Source organism: Geotrypetes seraphini, chromosome 6, assembly GCF_902459505.1.
Source record: "Geotrypetes seraphini chromosome 6, aGeoSer1.1, whole genome shotgun sequence".
NCBI classification, from domain to species: domain Eukaryota; kingdom Metazoa; phylum Chordata; class Amphibia; order Gymnophiona; family Dermophiidae; genus Geotrypetes; species Geotrypetes seraphini.
In genome coordinates, this window is record NC_047089.1 from 41,948,606 (window position 1) to 41,968,687 (window position 20,082).

At 43.5% G+C, this 20,082-nt stretch overlaps 1 protein-coding gene across 1 annotated transcript in view; it reads right to left on the reverse strand.

Annotated features, from left to right (window-relative positions):
• The window catches only part of CRYL1 (crystallin lambda 1), a 132,240-nt gene that overhangs the window by 14,438 nt on the left and 97,720 nt on the right, over positions 1-20,082 (reverse strand). Inside the window, exons 5-6 of the mRNA XM_033950422.1 lie at positions 16,003-16,197; positions 6,713-6,818 (exon numbers count right to left, since the gene is read on the reverse strand). Of these exons, the coding sequence (XP_033806313.1) occupies positions 6,713-6,818; positions 16,003-16,197 (301 nt within the window). The remainder of the gene's footprint in view (positions 1-6,712; positions 6,819-16,002; positions 16,198-20,082) is intronic.

A 20,082-nucleotide genomic window follows, 5' to 3' on the forward strand; every position in this document is an offset into this window, starting at 1 on the left:
AGGGGGTGTTCCCGGCCTTGCCGTTCAGTCCCCCGCCACCCCGAAGGACCGCTCGCCCCACTGACCTTCCTGCACCACCTGTGAAGCAGCCCGCAGCAGGATCGCGAAGTCAGCGTCAGCATCCCTGCGCTGCTTCCTGCGCCGCGATCCCGCCCCTCCTCTGACGTCAGAGGAGGGGCGGGACCGTGGCGCAGGAAGCAGCGCAGGGATCGCTGACGCTGACTTCGCGATCCTGCTGCGGCTGTTCATAGGTGGTGCGGGGAGGCCAGGGGGGCGAGCGGTCCTTCGGGGTGGGTCGGGGCATCAGGCCTTCAGGGTGGGGCGGGCGGGCAGGCAAGCAGGCTTTCAAGGGGGAGGGGGGTGACAGGCAGGCAGGCAGGCCTTCAAGGGGGGACAGGCCTTCGGGGGGGGGGTGCAGACCTTCAAGGGGTGCAGGCCTTCAAGGGGGGCAGGCAGGCCTTCAGGGGGGTGCAGGCCTTCGGGGGGGTGTAGGCCTTTGGGGGGGTGCAGACCTTCAAGGGGGTGCAGGCCTTCAAGGGGGGGAACAGGCCTTCAAGGGGGGAAAGGCAGGCAGGCCTTCAAGGGGGGGACAGGCCTACAAGGGGGGGGGGACAGGCCTACAAGGGGGGGGACAGGCCTACAAGGGGGGGGACAGGCCTACAAGGGGGGGGGACAGGCCTTCAAGGGGGGGTGCAGGCCTTCAAGGGGGGTGCAGGCCTTCAAGGGGGAGGACAGGCCTTCAAGGGGGGAAAGGCAGGCAGGCAGGCCTTAAAGGGGGGACAGGCCTACAAGGGGGACAGGCCTACAAGGGGGTGGGACAGGCCTTCAAGGGGGGGACAGGCCGTCGGGGGGGTGCAGATCTTCAAGGGAGTGCAGGCCTTCGGGGGGGGGGGTGCAGTCCTTCAAGGGGGTGCAGGCCTTCAAGGGGGGGAAAGGCAGGCAGGCAGGCCTTCAAGGGGGGGACAGGCCTACAAGGGGGGGAGAAGCTACAAGGGGGTGGTACAAGCCTTCAAGTGGGGGACAGGCCTTCGGGGGGGGTGCAGACCTTCAAGGGAGTGCAGGCCTTCGAGGGGGGTGGTGCAGGCCTTCAAGGGGGTGCAGGCCTTCAAGGGGGGACAGGCCTTCAAGGGGGGAAAGGCAGGCAGGCAGGCCTTCAAGGGGGGACAGGCCTTCAAGTGGGGGACAGGCCTTCGGGGGGGTGCAGGCCTTCGGGGGGTGCAGACCTTCAAGGGGGGGACAGGCAGGCAGGCCTTCAAGGGGGGGACAGGCCTACAAGGGGAAGGGACAGGCCTTCAAGGGGGGTGCAGGCCTTCAAGGTGGGACAGGCAGACCTTTAAGGGGGGACAGGCCTTTGGGGGGGGACCATGATTTAGAAGTACACGGAGGGAAGGGGGTGTTCAAAGAGACATGCATATGCCAAACTTTGGGGGGGGGGAAGAAATAATGGGTCTGAAAATAGAGGAGAGGGAGAGAGATGATGGACCATGGATTTAGGGAGGGAAGGAACAGAAAGGGAGAGAAATTGGACACAAGGGATGGTGTGGAGGAGGGATAGAGATACTGGATAGGAGGGTAATTAGGAAAAGAAACGGAGAGATGGTGGACTCTGGGATGGTGGGGAAGGAGGGAGAGATGCTGGATGAAAGGGTATTTAAGAAAAGGTGGATCTGTGGAGGGAGATGAAAAAAAGGAAAGATACCAGACTTCCTGGGAAGGGAAATGGAAAGGGAGGACAGAGTTGGCAGATGGATGGTTAGCATGCAGAAAGAAGGAGACCCTGGCAAGCAAGTTATCAGAAGAAAACCAGAGCCTTGGACCAACAAGATTTGAAATATAACCAGACAACAAAAGGTAGAAAAATTAATTTTATTTTCTGTTTTGTGATTATAACATGTCAGATTTGAAATGTGTATCCTGCCAGAGCTGGTGTTGGACTGCTAGGATTTAACAGAAAGAGGAAAAGTCCTTTTTGTTTCTTTATTTTATTTACACCACAGCACCAGTGTGGATAGGAGAAGCCAAAGGGGGTGAAAAAGCTATAAAACCCACCAGGAGTTTTGAAAAAAATCACCCAACTGGGCAGGAAAATCGAATTGAAAAACCAATTCAATAGGGCTGAATCGAATCAAAATTTTTTTTTCCTGTATCTGGCAGCATTAGTTTGCGCTACTGTCTTAGACTTTAGGACCTGGGATTGGGGAGAGATGGCATCCTCAGTACTTTATAATGCAAGTGAAACGAGGATTTGGTCAGACTTTTGAAGGGTCTGCAGAAAAAAAATATTGTATAGGCCGGGGACATGAGACAGCAGGAAATGGGAACTTTTCTTCCTTCTATTTTTGTGAATGGAAAGGCTGAGGATGTCAGAGAGGTCAGTTAAAATATGTGCTTTATAAGAAAATATAATAATGTGTTTTATAAAGTTTATAGCATAGCTGGCCTACCCAGTGAGGTGTTCCTAGTGGTGATGGTGGCAGCGTGTCAATGTGTTGAGAGGAAGAGGTGGTCTGGGAAATTCTGCTGAGCAAACTCCGGGCCCATTTCCACCCCCCAGTTAGTCCACTCCACTCAACTGATTCACACACTGAGCGGGTCTTTGGGTGTTGTTTTGGGATCTCTTCCAGTGGTTTATCTCCTTCTGGTCCAAGGAAGGAAACTTTGTTATCCTTAGCATTGACCTACAGAATATGTTTGTAACAGCGCTGCTTGTGTGGCATTAGGCTATGTAGTGATCGAAAGAAAAAAACAGACCTTTGCACATTTTTGCACTATATGGTGGGTGTATGAGGAGATTCACATTTCCTGCACAGCTAAGTCCATGTGAAGTTACCTTGTGCTGTATTTGACATCTAGCAAGGTCTCTGTTTGAAAGGAAAGATCTAAACTTAAAAATGAAGTGGCCAGAAGTTATGGTAAAAGCAGATAGTGTAGCTGGTTTTAAGAAAGATTTGGACAAATTCCTGGAGGAAAAGTCCATAATCTGTTATTAAGACATGGGGGAAGTGTCTGCTTGCCCTGGATCGGTAGCATGGAATGTTGCTACTCTTTGGGTTTTGACCAGGTATTAGTGTCCTGGATTGGCTACCATGAGAATGGGCTACTGGGCATGATGGACCATTGGTCTGACCCAGTTAGGCTATTCTTATGTTATGTTCTCATCTGTAGGGGCCTTTGTTTTCACTTCTTATTTTAATGTATTTTTTTTTCTGGGAACTTATCAGTGTTTTTTATAATGGGAACAAAAATGGAAGAGAATTAATGTGTGTGGAATGGGGGGTAACTAATTTCTTCAGCTAAATAATTCAATCCACTTCAACAGACATAGGAGAACTTGTGCACCATTCACACACCCTCCAACCAAAAACGTCAAAAGAAAAAAACTGTTCGACAACCTCCTAGCCATTCGAGCTGCAACACTCGACCCCCAACTCTACAACCAATTGATATCAACCACAGACTGCAAAACCTTCAAAAAGAAATAAAAACCCTTCTATTCAAAAAACACATAAAACCGAACTAACACAATCAGAACTGTCCCAAGCATCACCTGCAACTACTCCATATGTACTTCTAATGTCATGACAATTTTAGACATAATTTATGTTATGTTATGTTTGGAATAATGGTTACATATATGAGGTTCAATAAAAGAAAATTTTCACTGCCTGTTTCTATTCTGACCATTTATTCCATTTCATGGTTATTGCAAAAAAAAAAAAAAAAAAAATATTTTTTTACATGGGGGGGGGGGGGGGGGGTGTCAAAAAAATGATGGGCCCCGGGTGCCACATACCCTAGGTACGCCACTGGAAAGGAGGCATGACAGTAACATAGTAACATAGTAGATGACGGCAGATAAAGACCCGAATGATTCATCTAGTCTGCCCAACCTGATTCAATCTAAAAGTTTGGGTATTTTTTTTTCTTCTTCTCCTTAGCTTTTTCTGTGCAAGAATCTAAAGCATTGCCCAGTACTGTTCTTAGGTTCCAACTACTGAAGCCTCTGTCAAAGCTCACTCCAGTCCATCTACACTCTCCTAGCCATTGAAGCCCTCCCCAGCCCATCCTCCCCAAAATGGCCATATACAGACACAGACCATGCAAGTCTGCCCAGTACTGGCCTTAGTTCTTCAATATTTACTATTTTTTTCTGATTCTAGATCCTCTGTGTTCATCCCATGCTTTTTTGAACATTTGGGAAAGCTGATTTTTAGGTAAGATAAATTATAAACAGAATGGAGTTGGTCCAGAGGAAGGCTACTAAAATAGTCGGTGGTCTACGTCATAAGGCATATGGGGACAGACTCAAAGATCTCAATATGTATACTTTGGAGGAAAGGCAGGAGAGGGGAAATAGAGACGTTCATATAACTATGTGGCATAAATATACATGAGTCTCTTTCAATTTAAAGGAAACTCCCAGAGTGGGGGCATTGGTGATAGGCTAAGGAGTAACCTAAGAAAATACATTTTTACAGAAAGGTGGTAGATGCATGGAATAGTCTCCCAGTAGAGATGGTAGAGACAAAGACTGTGACTAAATTCAAGAACGCTTAGGACAGGTATGTGGGATCTCTTAGGGAGAGGAGGAGATAGTGAATGATGCTAATAGGCCGACTGGATGGGTCATTGGTCTTTATCTGCCATCATGTATCTATGTTGCTAAATGCTAATTTTTAACCGTTTTAAATAACATTTTAATCAGGAATTATTTTTAGTTTCACTTTGTTTATACTGCTGTTTTTGTGAGAAAATTGCATTATTGTGAAGTTTAATGTATATAGTTTTAGATAATGAAGGTGTTTTTGATGGTTTGATGCACAAAGAAATTGTTATCTTTGTAATATCCAGCTGCTATATTGGCGTATATGAGCAATGTTACGGAGCTGTCTGCTTAGATATAAGTGGCTGCCTGTGAATTTAAAGTTACAGTGCCTTAAAATTGTTTCCACTTTCTGGTGTTTTAACAATGGTTTATATGGTTCCCCTCTGAATGATTGTGCCTGATTTTAAAAAAATGACTGTGTTATTCAAAAGGTGTTTATGATTTTTATACTGCAACATCTTTGAAGGGTCTCTGCATTCTATATGAACTGGTACATTTTAGATGGTACATATACAGTATATTCACCAAATTCTGCTTTTGCTCTATTCATAATTTGATTTAGTGGTTCATTTTTTGTTTTGCTTATTTTACTCATAGGTGGATATTTAAGTACTGGACTCATAATTTGTTCAATTTTGCCCGTAATGCAGGCACAGTAGTACCGAAACACGACCAACATGTTTTGTAAAAAATTGATTTTGAAGGCTGGATGTATAAATCTGAGACCACACCTGTTTGCATTTTAAATAAAATTGATTTTGAGCTTTTAGATACCTCACCGCTTTTTTTTATTTTCTGCATCTGATTTGCAGTTTTGGTTTGCCTCTTCTTCTTGCATGCTCGAGGCCTGCCAGCTCCCACCTTCTCTGAAAGTCTCAGGCCCTGATGCTCAAAACTTACCATGCCTTTAACATTCATCGATAAATCAGTTCTACCTGGTTTAGCATACAAGCATTTTAGCTTCTGATGCACAAAATGGCTCTGTGCATTTTTTTTTTTTCATGCCCTGTAGCAGCTTCGAGAAAAGAATGGAAATGTAGTACAACGAGTTCATTAATATTAAAATAAGCACATTTGGTGGTGCACAAAATAAAGTGATCTTTAAAGCTCCAAAATTACCAGCAGGTCTGGAACTGAATTACATGAGAAAAGGAAATTTTTTTTAAAAAGTATGGGATACATTCATCATACTTTTATAGGGTTGGTAGGCACCCAAAAGAGCATATATATCTTGCTATCTTGCTATAGGCACTTGTGTTAAAGGAGTGACTCAGGCACATTCTTTAAAATCATATACTGTCAGGTCTGGGGCTGCCGACGCATGAAATGGAAGTTAAAAAAAACTTTACCATGGTTTGCCGGTAGTTCTCTGCCCCCCCCCCCCCCCATGGTGCTTATGATGTGCGCCTATGATGCGCTACAAAAGGCATGCCTATGATATGCATGTCTACGATGCAGCTTTACCTTGTGCCTCTTTCTGTGAACTGTCCTGTGCATGTGTCAGCTGTTTTCTCCAACTATTGTTTGGATGGAATTTCCATGAACCTCATTTGTATGCAGTGCTTTTTGAGCATTGCTCATCATTTAGAAATCGGAAAATTTACCGGCCTTACAACAGCTCACAGGATTTCAACAAGGACTTTTGAGCACTGGGACCTCAGAAAAATCGGGAGTTGGCAGGCCTTGAGCATGCTCAGATGCTCAAGGCTCCGCACTGGAGTCAGCATCAGCCAGAGAACGAGGTAAGAGCAATGCCAGTTGTTGTGGGAGGGGAAGGAGGTGAGGACAGATGTGCCAATCATGGGAGAAAGGGGAGGAGGATTGAAATGCCAGTCACCTGGGGGTAGGAGGAAGATCAGAGAGACTCAAATATAAACTGACATCCCAATTTGGGGGCCAAAAATTTCAGTTTATATTTAAGTACATAAGGTATCTCATGCTTAACTGTGGATATCCTGAAACCTTGACCTGGTGTATTACGAGAGCCGGGTTGAGAACTACTGTTCAATGAGATCGGAGATGGAATTGTTTGAAAATGTTGAGGTTATAAGAAAAGCAAAAGTGGCGAGGTTTAATTTTATCTATAAAATAAGAAAAAAATCTTACCCTCTGCATTGAGATGTGCAGTTTCAAAAGGGCCCATAAAAGCGTAGCGCATTCCAAGTCCCTCTGACATCACCAAATCCAAATCAGTAGGTGATATCACACCTGCCTACAGGGCAAATAAATATTGCACATGTTAGTAGAAGAAATATTTCCTTAATAAGTAAGGTAAGGATATTTCCTGTAAGCTGAAAATGAGACCCTGAACTTTTTTTTTTATACATTTATTTCAGGTTCGTAGTTTTGATCATTTTGCTTCCTCATTGTGTCAAAATCCCCCTAATATACCACTTAAAAGATCTCACTACGTGTGACCTAGGTCATTGTTTCTCAACATGCGGTACCGATGCACAATTGCTGCTCAGCTGGCCTGCAACCTTCTCTCTGAAGACAGAATTGACTGCAGGGGGAAGGCTTGTGAGCTGGCCACGTGTAACGTTTGAGTCACTGCATGCGCCGTGGCCCGTCCCTGTGCAGAATTGCTGCTGGGTGTGATGGAGTGTGTCAGCTCCGGCAAGGTGGCAGGGTCAGCTTTGGGTTTGGGGGTGGTGCAGCAGGCGAGCAGATAGGGAGGCAGGGAGGGATCCCCTGCGGATTCCGCGGGGGACAGGCAGGGATCCCCGGCAGCACCTGTGGCTTCTGTGGATGGGTCGGCTTCGGGGGGAGGGAGGTGGCACAAATTCGACACAGAAGGAGGGGAAGGGGCATGAACATGGGGGCACTAACTTGGGACATAGGAGGGAGGGAGGGAATAGAAAGGGAAAATTTATGGGCATGTGTGTGTGAGTGAGAGATGGTGCACATAGGGAAAGGAAGAAAGGGAAATTGGGCATAGACAGAGAGAAGTGAGTAGAGATGCATGGGGTCTAGAAGGATGAGAGGGAGAAATATTGAATATGGTGGTGGAGAGGGAACAGAGGGATAGATTGAAGGGAATGCAAGGGGGAGGAATGTTGGAAATAGTGATGGAGGGAGAGATGTGGCATTGTGCTGGAGAGGGGTGATAGAAGGAAAAATGGACATGGGGCTGGTGGGCAGTGGTGAAAAATGCTGCACATGATCCGGGGGATGAGAGAGGGAGAAATGTTGGATGTGGCAGTAGAGGGAGGATGGACAGTGAGAGAGAGGGAGAGAGACATATTGCCAATAGGGGTGAAGGAGAGAGGAAGAAAAGTTGGACTCATGGAGAGACAGAGAGATGTTGGTTGAGGAAGGGAATGGGGTCCGGAGAGGAAGCATGTAGGAGGCAGAAAGAAAGAAATATTGAATGTACAGGCAGAAGGAAATGCAACCAGAGACTCATGAAATCACTAGACAACAAAGGTAGGAAAAATAATGTTATTTTCAATTTAGTGATCAAAATGTGTCAGTTTTGTGAATTTATACCTGCTGTCTATATTTTGCTTTATATTTGTCTATTTTTTTATAGTTTTACTGATTGCATATTTTAAAGTCATCTGTCTTGACCTCTTTGAAAACCCCCCGAATATAATTGATAATTAACATTTTCTGTGCACACAGTGTGCTTTGTGGTTATATTGTGTGTATATGAAAAATAAATGGAAGAAATTGCGTTACAATTAGTACTATTATTATGGGGTGGGATCAGGAGCAAAGCTTGGGTGGGGGTACTCGGTATTTGTTAGGCTTAGGGGGTAGGTACTTGGCTTGAAGAAGTTGAGAAACACCGGGATAGACCATATGGTATTTATCTGCTATTATGATTTATCCAGGCAGAAATCGCATCTTCGATCTCATTTTCTAGAAAGAGTATAAATTGGCAGATCCATATAAATATTCCTCATATTTCTAGCACTGACATTATATTTTACCAGTCAGAAAACAAAGGTTTACTTCTTAAGTGAAGCTAATTGAAATCTGAAGCAAGTAAGGATTAGTTCCAGATTTTTATGATCCAGAGAAAGAGAAAAAATTTATTCCAGGCTGTTTAGATCTGCATTGGTAGCAACTTGGATTATCTCAGTCATCAAGGTTGGAGGGGAAGTTAAGAGTAATTCAAACCAGCCCATCCATTCTTAGTGATGAAACACTGCCACCCACTTCTCTGAAGACTAATTGGCTTCATTCATGCAACTCTTGCAGCTTCTGTTTGCCGGAGGCCTAGGTTCATGGTTTTATTCTCAAACTACACTTTTCATTTGGCAGGACACTGAGTAGTCTGTTAGTACAAGGAAAACAAGATGAACTCCTTAACCATAACAAGAGTGCACATACACCCATATTACATTTTATGTCTCACCAGCCAAATTAGCACACCCTAGCAATAAAATCTAACCCTATACAAAATCTACTTCTGTTCCCAATATCCCTTTACTTCGAATTCTGTTGGTTTCAATCAGAGATTAAAACTGTTTCTCTCTCTTTTTGCACTGAAATCCTCCTATGAGTGGAAACCTGTTTCTAGAGTGTACAGGAAATAAATTTCCTAAGCTTCTAAAAGGATTTTTACCAGAAATAATATCAAGGTTCATTCATAGGCAAAGTCAGCACCTACCCCCTTATGGGACAAAGAGCATTTCTAGTTGATAAAGGTAAATAGGATGTCAGGACAATTTGCAGCTCTACACTCTAAAAATTAACCAGTGTGGTACAATATTTAACAATCTAAATAAACAGAGATGGTTAAAGCCAGAAATTTAAATGAAAACGGTCTACATGCTAAAATCTATTCAGAATAAATGCCATCAAAAACCCTGCTCTCATTCATGGATAGATAGTCAAATTATGAAGATATTTTGTGTACAAAATTAATCACTGTAACATTATAATAAAATTAACTTTATATTCTGGGGATTAAACTTGGGTTTTTATGCTGTGGAATACTTCAACTCTGTCTTAGGTGCCTCATTTATGATCGAGCCAAAAACTACTCTTGTGTTTACTTTTGCTGCTTTCCCTGCATAACTGACTGCTAGAATTCTGTCTGATTTACTTGCTTCTTGAACTATTATCAATAGTACACTACATTGTTGTAGATATTTATGTTGAAAAAAAGGTAGAAAATGATAAGAGGTGGGCTGTCATTTGAAAATGAATATCGATTGAGGACCTGAGTATATGAACAGAAAAAACTTCCTCAAACTTAATAAACTCAAGACTAAAGTGTTATGGTTTGGCGACTTTAGTCTGCTACCAAACACAGATCTGGTATTGGCCACAGATGAGACGCTCAAGATTGTGAATGCCTCAAAAGTCCTAGGCGTCATGCTAGACTCCCAATTAACCTTCAAAGCTCAGATCGACACCCTGGTAAAAAAAAAAATTCTTCTTCAGGCTTAGACAACTGAAAGCAATACGATCCACTCTCAGCCAGACCTGCTTTAGAGCAGTCATGTAGGCTGTTCGTCTCCTGTACTTGGGTTACTGTAACTCACTATACAGTAACCTTACCGAAAAGGAGTATAAGGTTGCAGTTGCTTCAGAACACAGCTGTCGGAGTAATCTTCCGAGTTGGCAAATTTGGTAAGGCCAGTCTGCTGTTGAGAGAACTAAACTGGCTGCCTATGAAAAAATGAATAACTTTTAAGATCACTTGCTTGGTTCATAAGGCAATCTCAAGAGGACTTGAATCAGCCATTAATGTTACACACACCTTCTTCAACTCGAGAGCAACACAGCACTACAAATTGAAATTCCCATCTCCCCTACATGTACAAAGGAAAAAAAATATTCAAGTCTACCTTCAAATTTCAAGGCCTCAAAGTGTGGAATAATCTACCCTTATCACTACATCAGACCACTGACTATTACAGAACAATGTTTTAAGACCCATCTCATCTCTATGTGATTTGCATGTTGCATATCCACTCATGTCTCCTAAACTCCTAATGTAGCCCATGAACTAGTTGAAAAATCTGCGGGGAGATTCCGGAACTTGGAAACAGCAGACATGGCTGTGTAGCTGTGAAGCTCCCAACCCCAGGCATATTTCTGGTGATTTTCAGCTTTTAAAATTTATTTCCTTAGAAGCAGAAAGTCTGAAATTTTTTTCAAATAATGGCTTCTAATAAGCAAACTAAGCATGAAACAGGTGGGAAGGCAAAAAGATTAAAGGAAGATCCACCCATACCTTCCAAACTCCCCTGCCTGTGGACGCTCTGGACACGATAGAGCTTATTGAGGAGCTCAGAAATATTAGATCAGTGATGAAAGATAACACAGATCAACTGGCAGCGGTGAAGGAAGAAGTGGCAAACCTGGCACAGAAAGTAGAATTGGTTCATACCAGAATGGCACAGATAGAAACCCAAATGGAGAAAGTGGAAATGTAGCAGCTGGAATATGAAAAAGATCACAGGGCTCTTCTGGACATGGAAAAGCGGATGGTGGATTTTGAGAATTGTTCAAGAAGAAACAATGTGAGGATACTAGGACTAAAAGAGGGGAAAAAAATGCTATAACTTTCTTGGAAGAAATCCTACCAAAAATACTCCCCCTTAATTTAAAAGTGCCATTAGAAATCGAAAGGGCACATAGGATCCCAGGAAGAAGACCTAATGGTCAGTCAGGACCTAAATTATTAATATTTCACCTGTTTCGTTTCCAGAATGCTATAGAAATTTTGATATTGGCAAAGGAGACCAAAAATCTAAATTACAAAGATTCAAAAACCATATTTGTTACGGATTTTGCGAGAGCAACAGTGAATCTGCGCAATCAATTTTTACAATTGAGGCAACAATTAAAGGAGATCGGGGTAAAACATTGGCTTTATTATCTTGCATTCATGAGGGTTATTTATAAAGATAAATTCTATCAGTTTGAAGACCCTGAGAAGCTGAAGGAGTTTCTTTCTCAGCAAGACACACTTATGAATTAAGTGAGTAATCCTGTATGCTAGGAGAGGTACACTGGGGAAAGCGTGTATGGATGCTGGAATTAATTGAGTCTTTAATTTAATTTTTTTTTGAACTTTGGGGAAGTAAAGCTGAATTTGGTGTGCTGAACTATTTATTTTACTATATGGAGTTTTACGTTTAACTGCCTTTGGATTTCCAACTGAAATGGCATCACGAGGACAGTAATTTTTTTGCGGTTAAATTATACTTTCTGGTGGGAATCTCTATGCCACATTTTTAAAATGGAACGCATGATGGCCATACAACAGGGATATTATAGAAAATTTATGGATGTTTGGGAGCCATTGACAAAATTCTGTAAGGAGTGATTGTTGATTTTGCCCTTTGATTATACATGTCCAGGGTGGGTGGGAAGATACTTTTAATTTACGTGCAATTGTTGGACATGTAGAAAGGGGGGATGATATATGTATTTTTCATAAAATATAATTTGATAGAATTTAAGTGCTGTTAAAGTGTAAAATGTCTGTATAATATGTTGCACTTATTTTTGGCTTTAGAATGAATAAAGATATTAAAAAAAGAAAAATCTGCGGGGCATATAAAACTAAATGGTATGGTTTGCTAATAAGAGTGCCCACTATTTGCATATAAATGGTGCCCAGTATGATCTGTACTGATAGTATTCAGTATAGGGTGTTCTGCATTGAGTGACCTTTACAGAATACTAGCTTAGTGTGCCATTTGGCCCTGATTCTATAAATGGCACCTAACATGTAGGCACCGAGGTGCACAAGTGTCAGTCACAAATTTGGCGCTATTTATAGAATCATGCCTAGTGGCACCTAAAGTGGTCTTAGCTGCCAGTAGGCATTACAACCTTCGGTGCACTCTATTGGCCTAAATGAGTGCATCTAAGTCAAAACATGTCCAAGATCCACCCACAATCCACTCCTAACGATGTCCACTTCCTGGTAGGTGCCTTGGAGTACATGCCTACCTTTAATTTAGGCGCCTATCAGCTAATTAGTTGCTAATTTAAATTATATTTAATTGTAATTTTCAATTAACTGCACCGATTAAGGCTTTTAAAATAATTACTTTAGGTGCTTAAATTGGCTAGATGCACAAATCTAGGAGACTAACTTTAAAATCAGGGCCTTTGTGCCTAACTTTAAGCATGAATTTACACCTGCCAAAAGATGATATAAATACTTATGCCAACTAACAACAGTTAGATGTGCAAATGCAGGTATTCCATAACATCACACCTAAAATCTGCAAACACTTCAGACGTACCCGTGTCCCTCCGGTTTGTTTTAAATCTACTAACTAGTAGCTTTATCGCATGTCCCCTAGTCCTAGTATTTTTTGGAAAGAGTGAACAAGTGATTCACATCTACCCTTTCCACTCCACTCATTATTTTATAGACCTCTTTATATGATGTGGTATGAAATGAAAGTGTCAGGAAAAGTGTGGAATAACTTGTAAGTTTCATAGCTCCACATCATTCTCTTCTTGGTTGAGCTGAGAACTTTTCAGCAGCCCCTCGTATGTTATTATGTGTCAACACTGTTGGGTATTATTATTTTTTGAAGAAAGTAGAGATAACGGAGAAATACAGCAAAATTGGAAATAACAAAAATGTTATAGGCCAAAAAATCCAAAATGTGGCCCTGAAAAGGGTTTGAGTTTAAGACCACTGCTACAATCCATGTGGGATCTGACTAACGACTGAATTAGTGCCCGTCACTGCTGACTTAACATAAAAGCAGCAATTTTAGAACAGAAAATATACATGTACTTTCCTTTTCTAAAATAGCCACCTTTTCCCAACAAGGTACCCAGAGTGGGCAATTAGCCAAGATGTGCACCCAACTAACCTCCCCCTTTTACAAAGCCGCATTAGGCTATTTTATCACCAGTTGCAGTGGTATTCTATGAGTGTTGGAACTAATACCACTGCAACCGGCGATTAAAAAAAAAAAAAAAAAAAAAAAGCCTAGCGCGGCTTTGTAAAAAAGAGCCCTAAATGAGCAAAAGAGACAATCAGTACCAATAATCGGGTGCCAATTGGCACTAACTGGTGTCAATTTGAATTTGCCCGAGCATCTTGCCGTGCACTTTTCTCCAACAATGAGCGCCCAAATCCCATAGTGCGCAACCCAAAAGGGGGCCTGGCCATGGGAGGTTTATGGGTAGCACACCAATTCATCTTAAAGATGGGATCAAAAAGGAATCACCCACAGGAAAAACAAAATCCCATAGATTGAAGCATAGAGTGCTAATACAGGGTGGCTGAGGAGCTCAGAAACCAGCTTGGACGTAAGTGAATGAATCTCAAGGCCAAGACTTACAGGTTCCAAGTTTCAATCATTGATCCTCAAAACCTCCCCTGTACAATGAATACAATAAGGCACTGATTGGGAGGAGCCTGAGGTGCCTCAGCCAATTAGTACCTTAGGCCCTTCCCTGTGCATCAGGTGATGCACCGGGGCTGGGCCTAAGGCCGCTATTGGGCGGCGGCCGGACAGAGGAGCAGGAGCGGGAGGACTTTCCTCCTGCTCCCGAAGATTGGCGTAGGAGCAGGAGGGTCCGGGCACCCCTCCTGCTCCCAAAGATGGAGGGAGTCTTGTCCCAAGGAGCAGAAGGGAGTCTTGTCCCAAGGAGGGTCCGGGCACCCCTCCTGCTCCCAACTATTTTAAAGGTACCTGGATGAGTGGGCCAGGCCCGACCACCTGGGCCAACTAGGGGTGGGCCGGGGGGTGGGAGGCCTAGGAGCAGGAGGGACTGAATACCTCTCCTGCTCCCAATTTTTTGGTGCAAGGGGTGGGTGGGCCGTGCCATGCTGGTCGCGGGGAGGGAGAGCGAGGGCCATGCCGGTCGTGGGTGAGGCTGTGGGACCGGTGGGCCATTTGTGGGTGAGGCGGTGGGGGGGGGGGGTGTCAGGCAGGGCCGGTGTGTCGGGCCGATGGGTGGGGCTAGTGTAGGCTCTCCTACCTGTCCTGCTCTGCCCCGATCTCTCCTGCCTGCCCTGCTCTGCCCCGATCTCTCTTGCCTGCTCGCCGGACTCTCCTGCTCTCTGCCGCTGTTCCCTGTAGTGCAGGCCCGCTTTAAAACCACGGGCTTGCACTGCAGGAAACGGCGGCAGAGAGCAGGAGAGTCCGGCAAACAGGCAAGAGAGATCGGGGCAGAGCAGGGCAGGCAGGAGAGATCAGGGCTGAGCCCTGACAGCAGTGACAGGAGGCTGCTTCTCCTATCACTATTGTCAGGGTGTGCGCATGAGCAGGGATCGCTCTCTAGTGATCCTGGCCATAAGTAGGTGGCATGTTAATGATCGTTCCCATTTGCATGCAGGACTTTAGTGAATTCATCGGCCTGCATTCAAACGGAAACGGATCGCACACGATTTGGAGGGTTAGTGAATCTAGCCCAATGTGCCTGTCAGCAAGTGCTAATTGTATGCAAATTATTTGTTATCTTTTTTTGGAAGGGGTGTGTTATTGATAGGGAATGGGCATGAATGTGTATTCCAGCTAGTGCATTCACATTAGTAAACACTAACTGGATAATGCAGATTTAATGCAGGAGCACTTAGCACCTCCTAAAGACGAGGCAGTAAGGTCCTGATTCTATAAAGTCTGCCTAAAGTTAGGTTTCAATATCAGCTCCTAACTTAATTGCGCAATAGGCTTAATAGGGGCTGATATGGGCACTCAACACCTTAGAATAGGCTTTAATTGGACTTAATTAAAAGTTAAGCACCTAACTAAAAAAACTCAATACTATAAAAAGTATATACCTATCCCAGAGCAACTACACTAAAAGTGGGAGTGGTTATTTATTATTTTAAGTATCTAAGCAGTTAACAATCAGGCACTCAAGCATTACCCCTATCTGTCCCGGTGGGCTCACAATCTATCTTTGTGAATTAGGTGCCATTAGGCACCGATATCGGCGCCTACCTTTAGGCAAAGAAAACCCCAGCATAAATTGGGGATGCCTAAATATTAGGTTGCTGAGCAACACTAAGAGTGATTCTATAATAGGTACCTAAGTGTTTTAGACTCGGTGCCAATGTCAGTGCCTAACTTTAGGCAGACTTTATAGAGTCAGAGCCTATGTGCCCTCACATTAATATTTTGGCAGGTCTCACATACTAATGGAAAAATTAGCCTGCGACCTTCAAAAAAGAAAACAACCCTATTTTGGGGCTTAGTGCGTAGGAAAGACCCACATTAAAACATGCAAAGCCCAACTCTTAACTCTTTTTAGTAGAACGGCCCCTAATTGTCAAAATATTTCATAGGCATACACATAATATACCGTACCTTGAAACCCACATAATCAGATTTCCAGTCAAGAAAGTCTGAAAACAAAAACCCAATTGCCATCTTCATTGATATATTTCATAAGATATTTAGTTTCTGAAGATAAATAAAAAAAAAGACTGTATGTATATTGTAAGGTACCTGTATTAGTCGCCATGCCTCACTAATTATTGCATACTGCAGTCGATTTAGAGCGAAGCCATCAATCTCTCTCATCAGCTTGACAGGGCACTGTCCAATTTCTTTCATCAGAGCATATGTTTTTTCAACTGTGGCAGGGTCTGTCTTTGGATGGGGAACCAGTTCAACCAGTGGCACATAGTAAGGTGGGTTCACCTAGAGAAAGAGAAACAAATGCAAAGAACTAAGGTCATGCTTCAACACCTTCTTTAGTCTCTTACTAGACTCACAACAATGAAGGCTTTCATTTAAATTCACTGAGATAACAAATAAATATCCCAATCTGATGTCTGATGAATTAGTACCTGTGTGAAGCGCTGCTCTGTAGGACTTTGTTTCCCAGCCCTCTCCTCGAGGCACTCCTAGGCTAGTTAATTATTCAGTATTACCATAATAAATATGCATGAAATAAGTTTGAAGGCTTTGGGTTTCCAATACTCCCATATATTAACCCTTAGACCATCCAACTCAAATATACTGTACATTTCTCACTATAGATTTCAGGCTACAGGTCATTTCCACATTTTGCAAATGGGATATCCACTACATTTCTGCATGTAGTCCATTATGCACAGAAGTTTATTTAAATTGCACATTTATGAGTTCTTGTGACGCCAACTCATGCAAAACAGCGCTGTGAAAAAGGGTGTGCGACCATTTTTAGGCTCACAGTCACAAAATAAATAATTACACCTTTGTGAAGTGGCCTCTTTCTTCTTGTCCATGATGCCCCCTTCAATTGCGATTTTGGGTTTAGAATAGGAGATGTCTTTCTCTGGTGGCAGAATTTGGGGGGTAGAAGTGTGGACCCTTCACTGCAGGAAACCAGCACTTTAATTCTGCTCTCAGTGGTGTAAGGTTCTTAAGCACTGACCCACACTCAAGCACTGCTGCATTCTATTCCCCTCAAACGGCAATCTGAATCGGATGAGGGTGGAATGTAGCAGTGCTTGAGTGCAGGCCTGTGCTGGAAGGACCTGCACTGTATTGATATTTCTTCTAGCCCAGGCAAAGGTAGAGGGACTGTCACAGGTGGCAGCCCCAGCACAAAGAAGGAAAGGGAGGGGAGATAATGGATATAGGAGACAGACAGGGAAGATTAAATGAGATGCTGGATACCTGGGAAGGGGAGCATAGATGGGAAAATTTGTCTTACTCGATAATTTCCTTTTCTGTAGTCTAAAAGGATCAGTCCAGACTAGTGGGTTTGTGCCTATCTAAAGGCAGATCTCTGCCTTTAAGGAATCTTCTCTCACCCAGTATTCAATATCCAAGTGAAGAGAAAATATTGAAAAAGCTCCTGCCTTCTTAAACCCTAAAGAGTCAAAATGAATACAACTTAGTGCCAATGAATGTGGGAAAATGAACCAACAGCAGGTATCGTATATATTTGAATATAAACCAATATTTTTGGGCCAAAGCATAACAAAAAGGGGGGTCTCAGTTTATATTCGAGTCCTTTGGTCTGTGCTCTACCTCTATCCCCTGCCTGGATCTGTCCCTGGCCTCACGTGGGCATGCCTGAAGCCCTGGTGGTCCAGCGGTGAGCCAGGACAGGAGCAATCCTTCCCACATCCTGTTCCAGCTGACTCTAACCACCTCAAAGGCCTCCACCCAAGCTGTCACATCTAAGTGATAATGCTTCAAATTGAGGCAATAATCAACTTCAGAGTTTTCATGTGGCAATGCTGTACCTGGGCCTGAAGAAGCCTCCTTTTTTGCGGAACCACAAAGTAAATGGAGTACCTGCTTATATTCAATCCATCCCATGGAACTTGCTGAATCGCCCTCAATTGAAGTAAGGAGCATAGAGTATCCTAAACAGCCTGTACCTTTTGGGCACTTTGAATGGGGATTCCAAGAAAACATTTGGAAGCAGATGATGAAACTCCAGTCTGTAACCTTCCTGTATGATGTCTAAGACCCACCGTCTGATGGTGATGTGATGGTGGTCCACTCCTTGTAAAAATCTGCAAAATGACAGCCCATGCTCTGCAACAAAGAACCCAGACCCCGTTATTGCAAAACATGGGAGATAGCAGTAGGTCTGGAATTCATAGAGGACTGTTTCTTGTCACCACAAAAGGAAGACTGCCACTTCTGAAAAGATGGCCTCTAAAAGGCAGAGGAACTACACTTCCCTAATTTATATCTTCTGGATCTTCTGGCTTCTGAAAATGAAATTGAGCTTGGGAAGTTCGAATGGAGCCTTAGACCTCTCCTCAGGCAAACGCTGATCTTTGGAGTCTCCCAGATGCATAACCAATTTCTCCAAGTTTTCATCAAACAACAGCTTAACCCAAAAATGAAGCTTCACCAACTGCCTAGAGACTGAGCCACAACAATCTTCTTGCCTTGATTGACAATGTCTTTTGTTTTGCCAAAGCTCTCAGCAGATCATACAACAGATCAGCCAGATAAGAAAGGACGAATTCCATAGAAAGTTGGACATTGCCATTCTCCAAAAATGAGACTGTTGCAACCAGGAAAGGCATGCTTTAGTAGCATAAGACCTATAAATAGTAGCCTGCAGACTAAGAGCAGATATTTCAAAGGCAAGCTTCAAAGAAGACTCCAACCTGTGATCATGCACATCATAGAGCGCGGTACCCCCTTCCACCAGAATGGTATTGTCTTTGTGACTACTGTAATCAGGTCATCCATCCTAGGTAATTTGAACCTTTCAACCTCCTCAGGGAGGGGGAGGGGAATAGGATAAAGACAAGACATAGTCCATATTATCTTCAGGGTGGAGTTTAGCATATGCTACTGAGCTGAGCTCAGATCTTGTATTGCCTCATGTATGTAGAAAGACTTCATCCCAGACATAACAGAAGATGAAATCTGAGGAGTTGAGACTGGGGGAGGAAATATGCAATTCCACTAAATCTCAATCGTCAATATACAGTTCTTGCTTCAGAATGAATACACTTTTTAAATAATTTTATATATATACTTTTTTTATAATCTTCAAATATTCTTCCACAAGTCTTCAAGTGTTTTTATCAATTTCACTGCACAATCTTTAGTCATTTATATAAAGGATTATCCTCAGCAGCTACACCGGATGGGAATTATGTAGAATCAGATTCCGATAAGGCCAAACTACTAAATGAATACTTCTGCTCAGTCTTCACCTGCGAGGCGACGGGATCCGGTCCGCAGTTGCAGACAAGGGAAAGCTCGAAAGACCCATTTCAAAATTTCGAGTTTACGCCCAGTAGCGTCTACGGCGAACTATCAAGACTCAAAGTAAACAAAGCCATGGGACCGGACAACCTACACCCCATGGTGCTTAGAGAGTTAGGTGATGTCCTGGCGGAACCATTATCTGTGCTCTTCAATCTTTCCCTGCGCACGGGAAGAGTCCTCTTGGATTGGAAAACAGCTAACGTTATTCCACTCCATAAAAAGGGCTGCAGGACGGAGACTGCGAATTACAGACCGGTGAGTCTCACATCAATAGTGAGCAAACTCATGGAAACACTAATCAAACAGAAATTAGATACAATCCTGGACGAGGAGAATCTACGGGATCCCCACCAACATAGATTTGCCAATCAAATCTGATTAGCTTCTTTGACTGGGTAACGAGAAAGCTGGATGCGGGGGAGTCCCTGGACGTCGTGTACTTGGACTTCAGTAAAGCTTTTGATAGCGTCCCACACCGCAGGTTATTGAACAAGCTGAAATCGATGGGATTAGGGGAAACACTAACTGCATGGGTTAAGGATTGGCTAAGCGGTAGACTTCAGAGGGTGGTAGTAAATGGTACCCACTCCAAAACGTCGGAGGTGACTAGTGGAGTACCGCAGGGCTCGGTCTTGGGCCCGATCCTCTTCAACATATTCGTAGGAGACCTGACCCAAGGGCTTAAGGGTAAAATATCATTGTTCGCCGATGACACCAAACTGTGTAACATAGTAGGTAAAAGCACTTTGCCAGACAGTATGACACAGGACCTACTTCTGTTGGAGCACTGGTCATCGACTTGGCAGCTAAGCTTCAATGCTAAAAAATGTAAAGTCATGCACTTGGGCA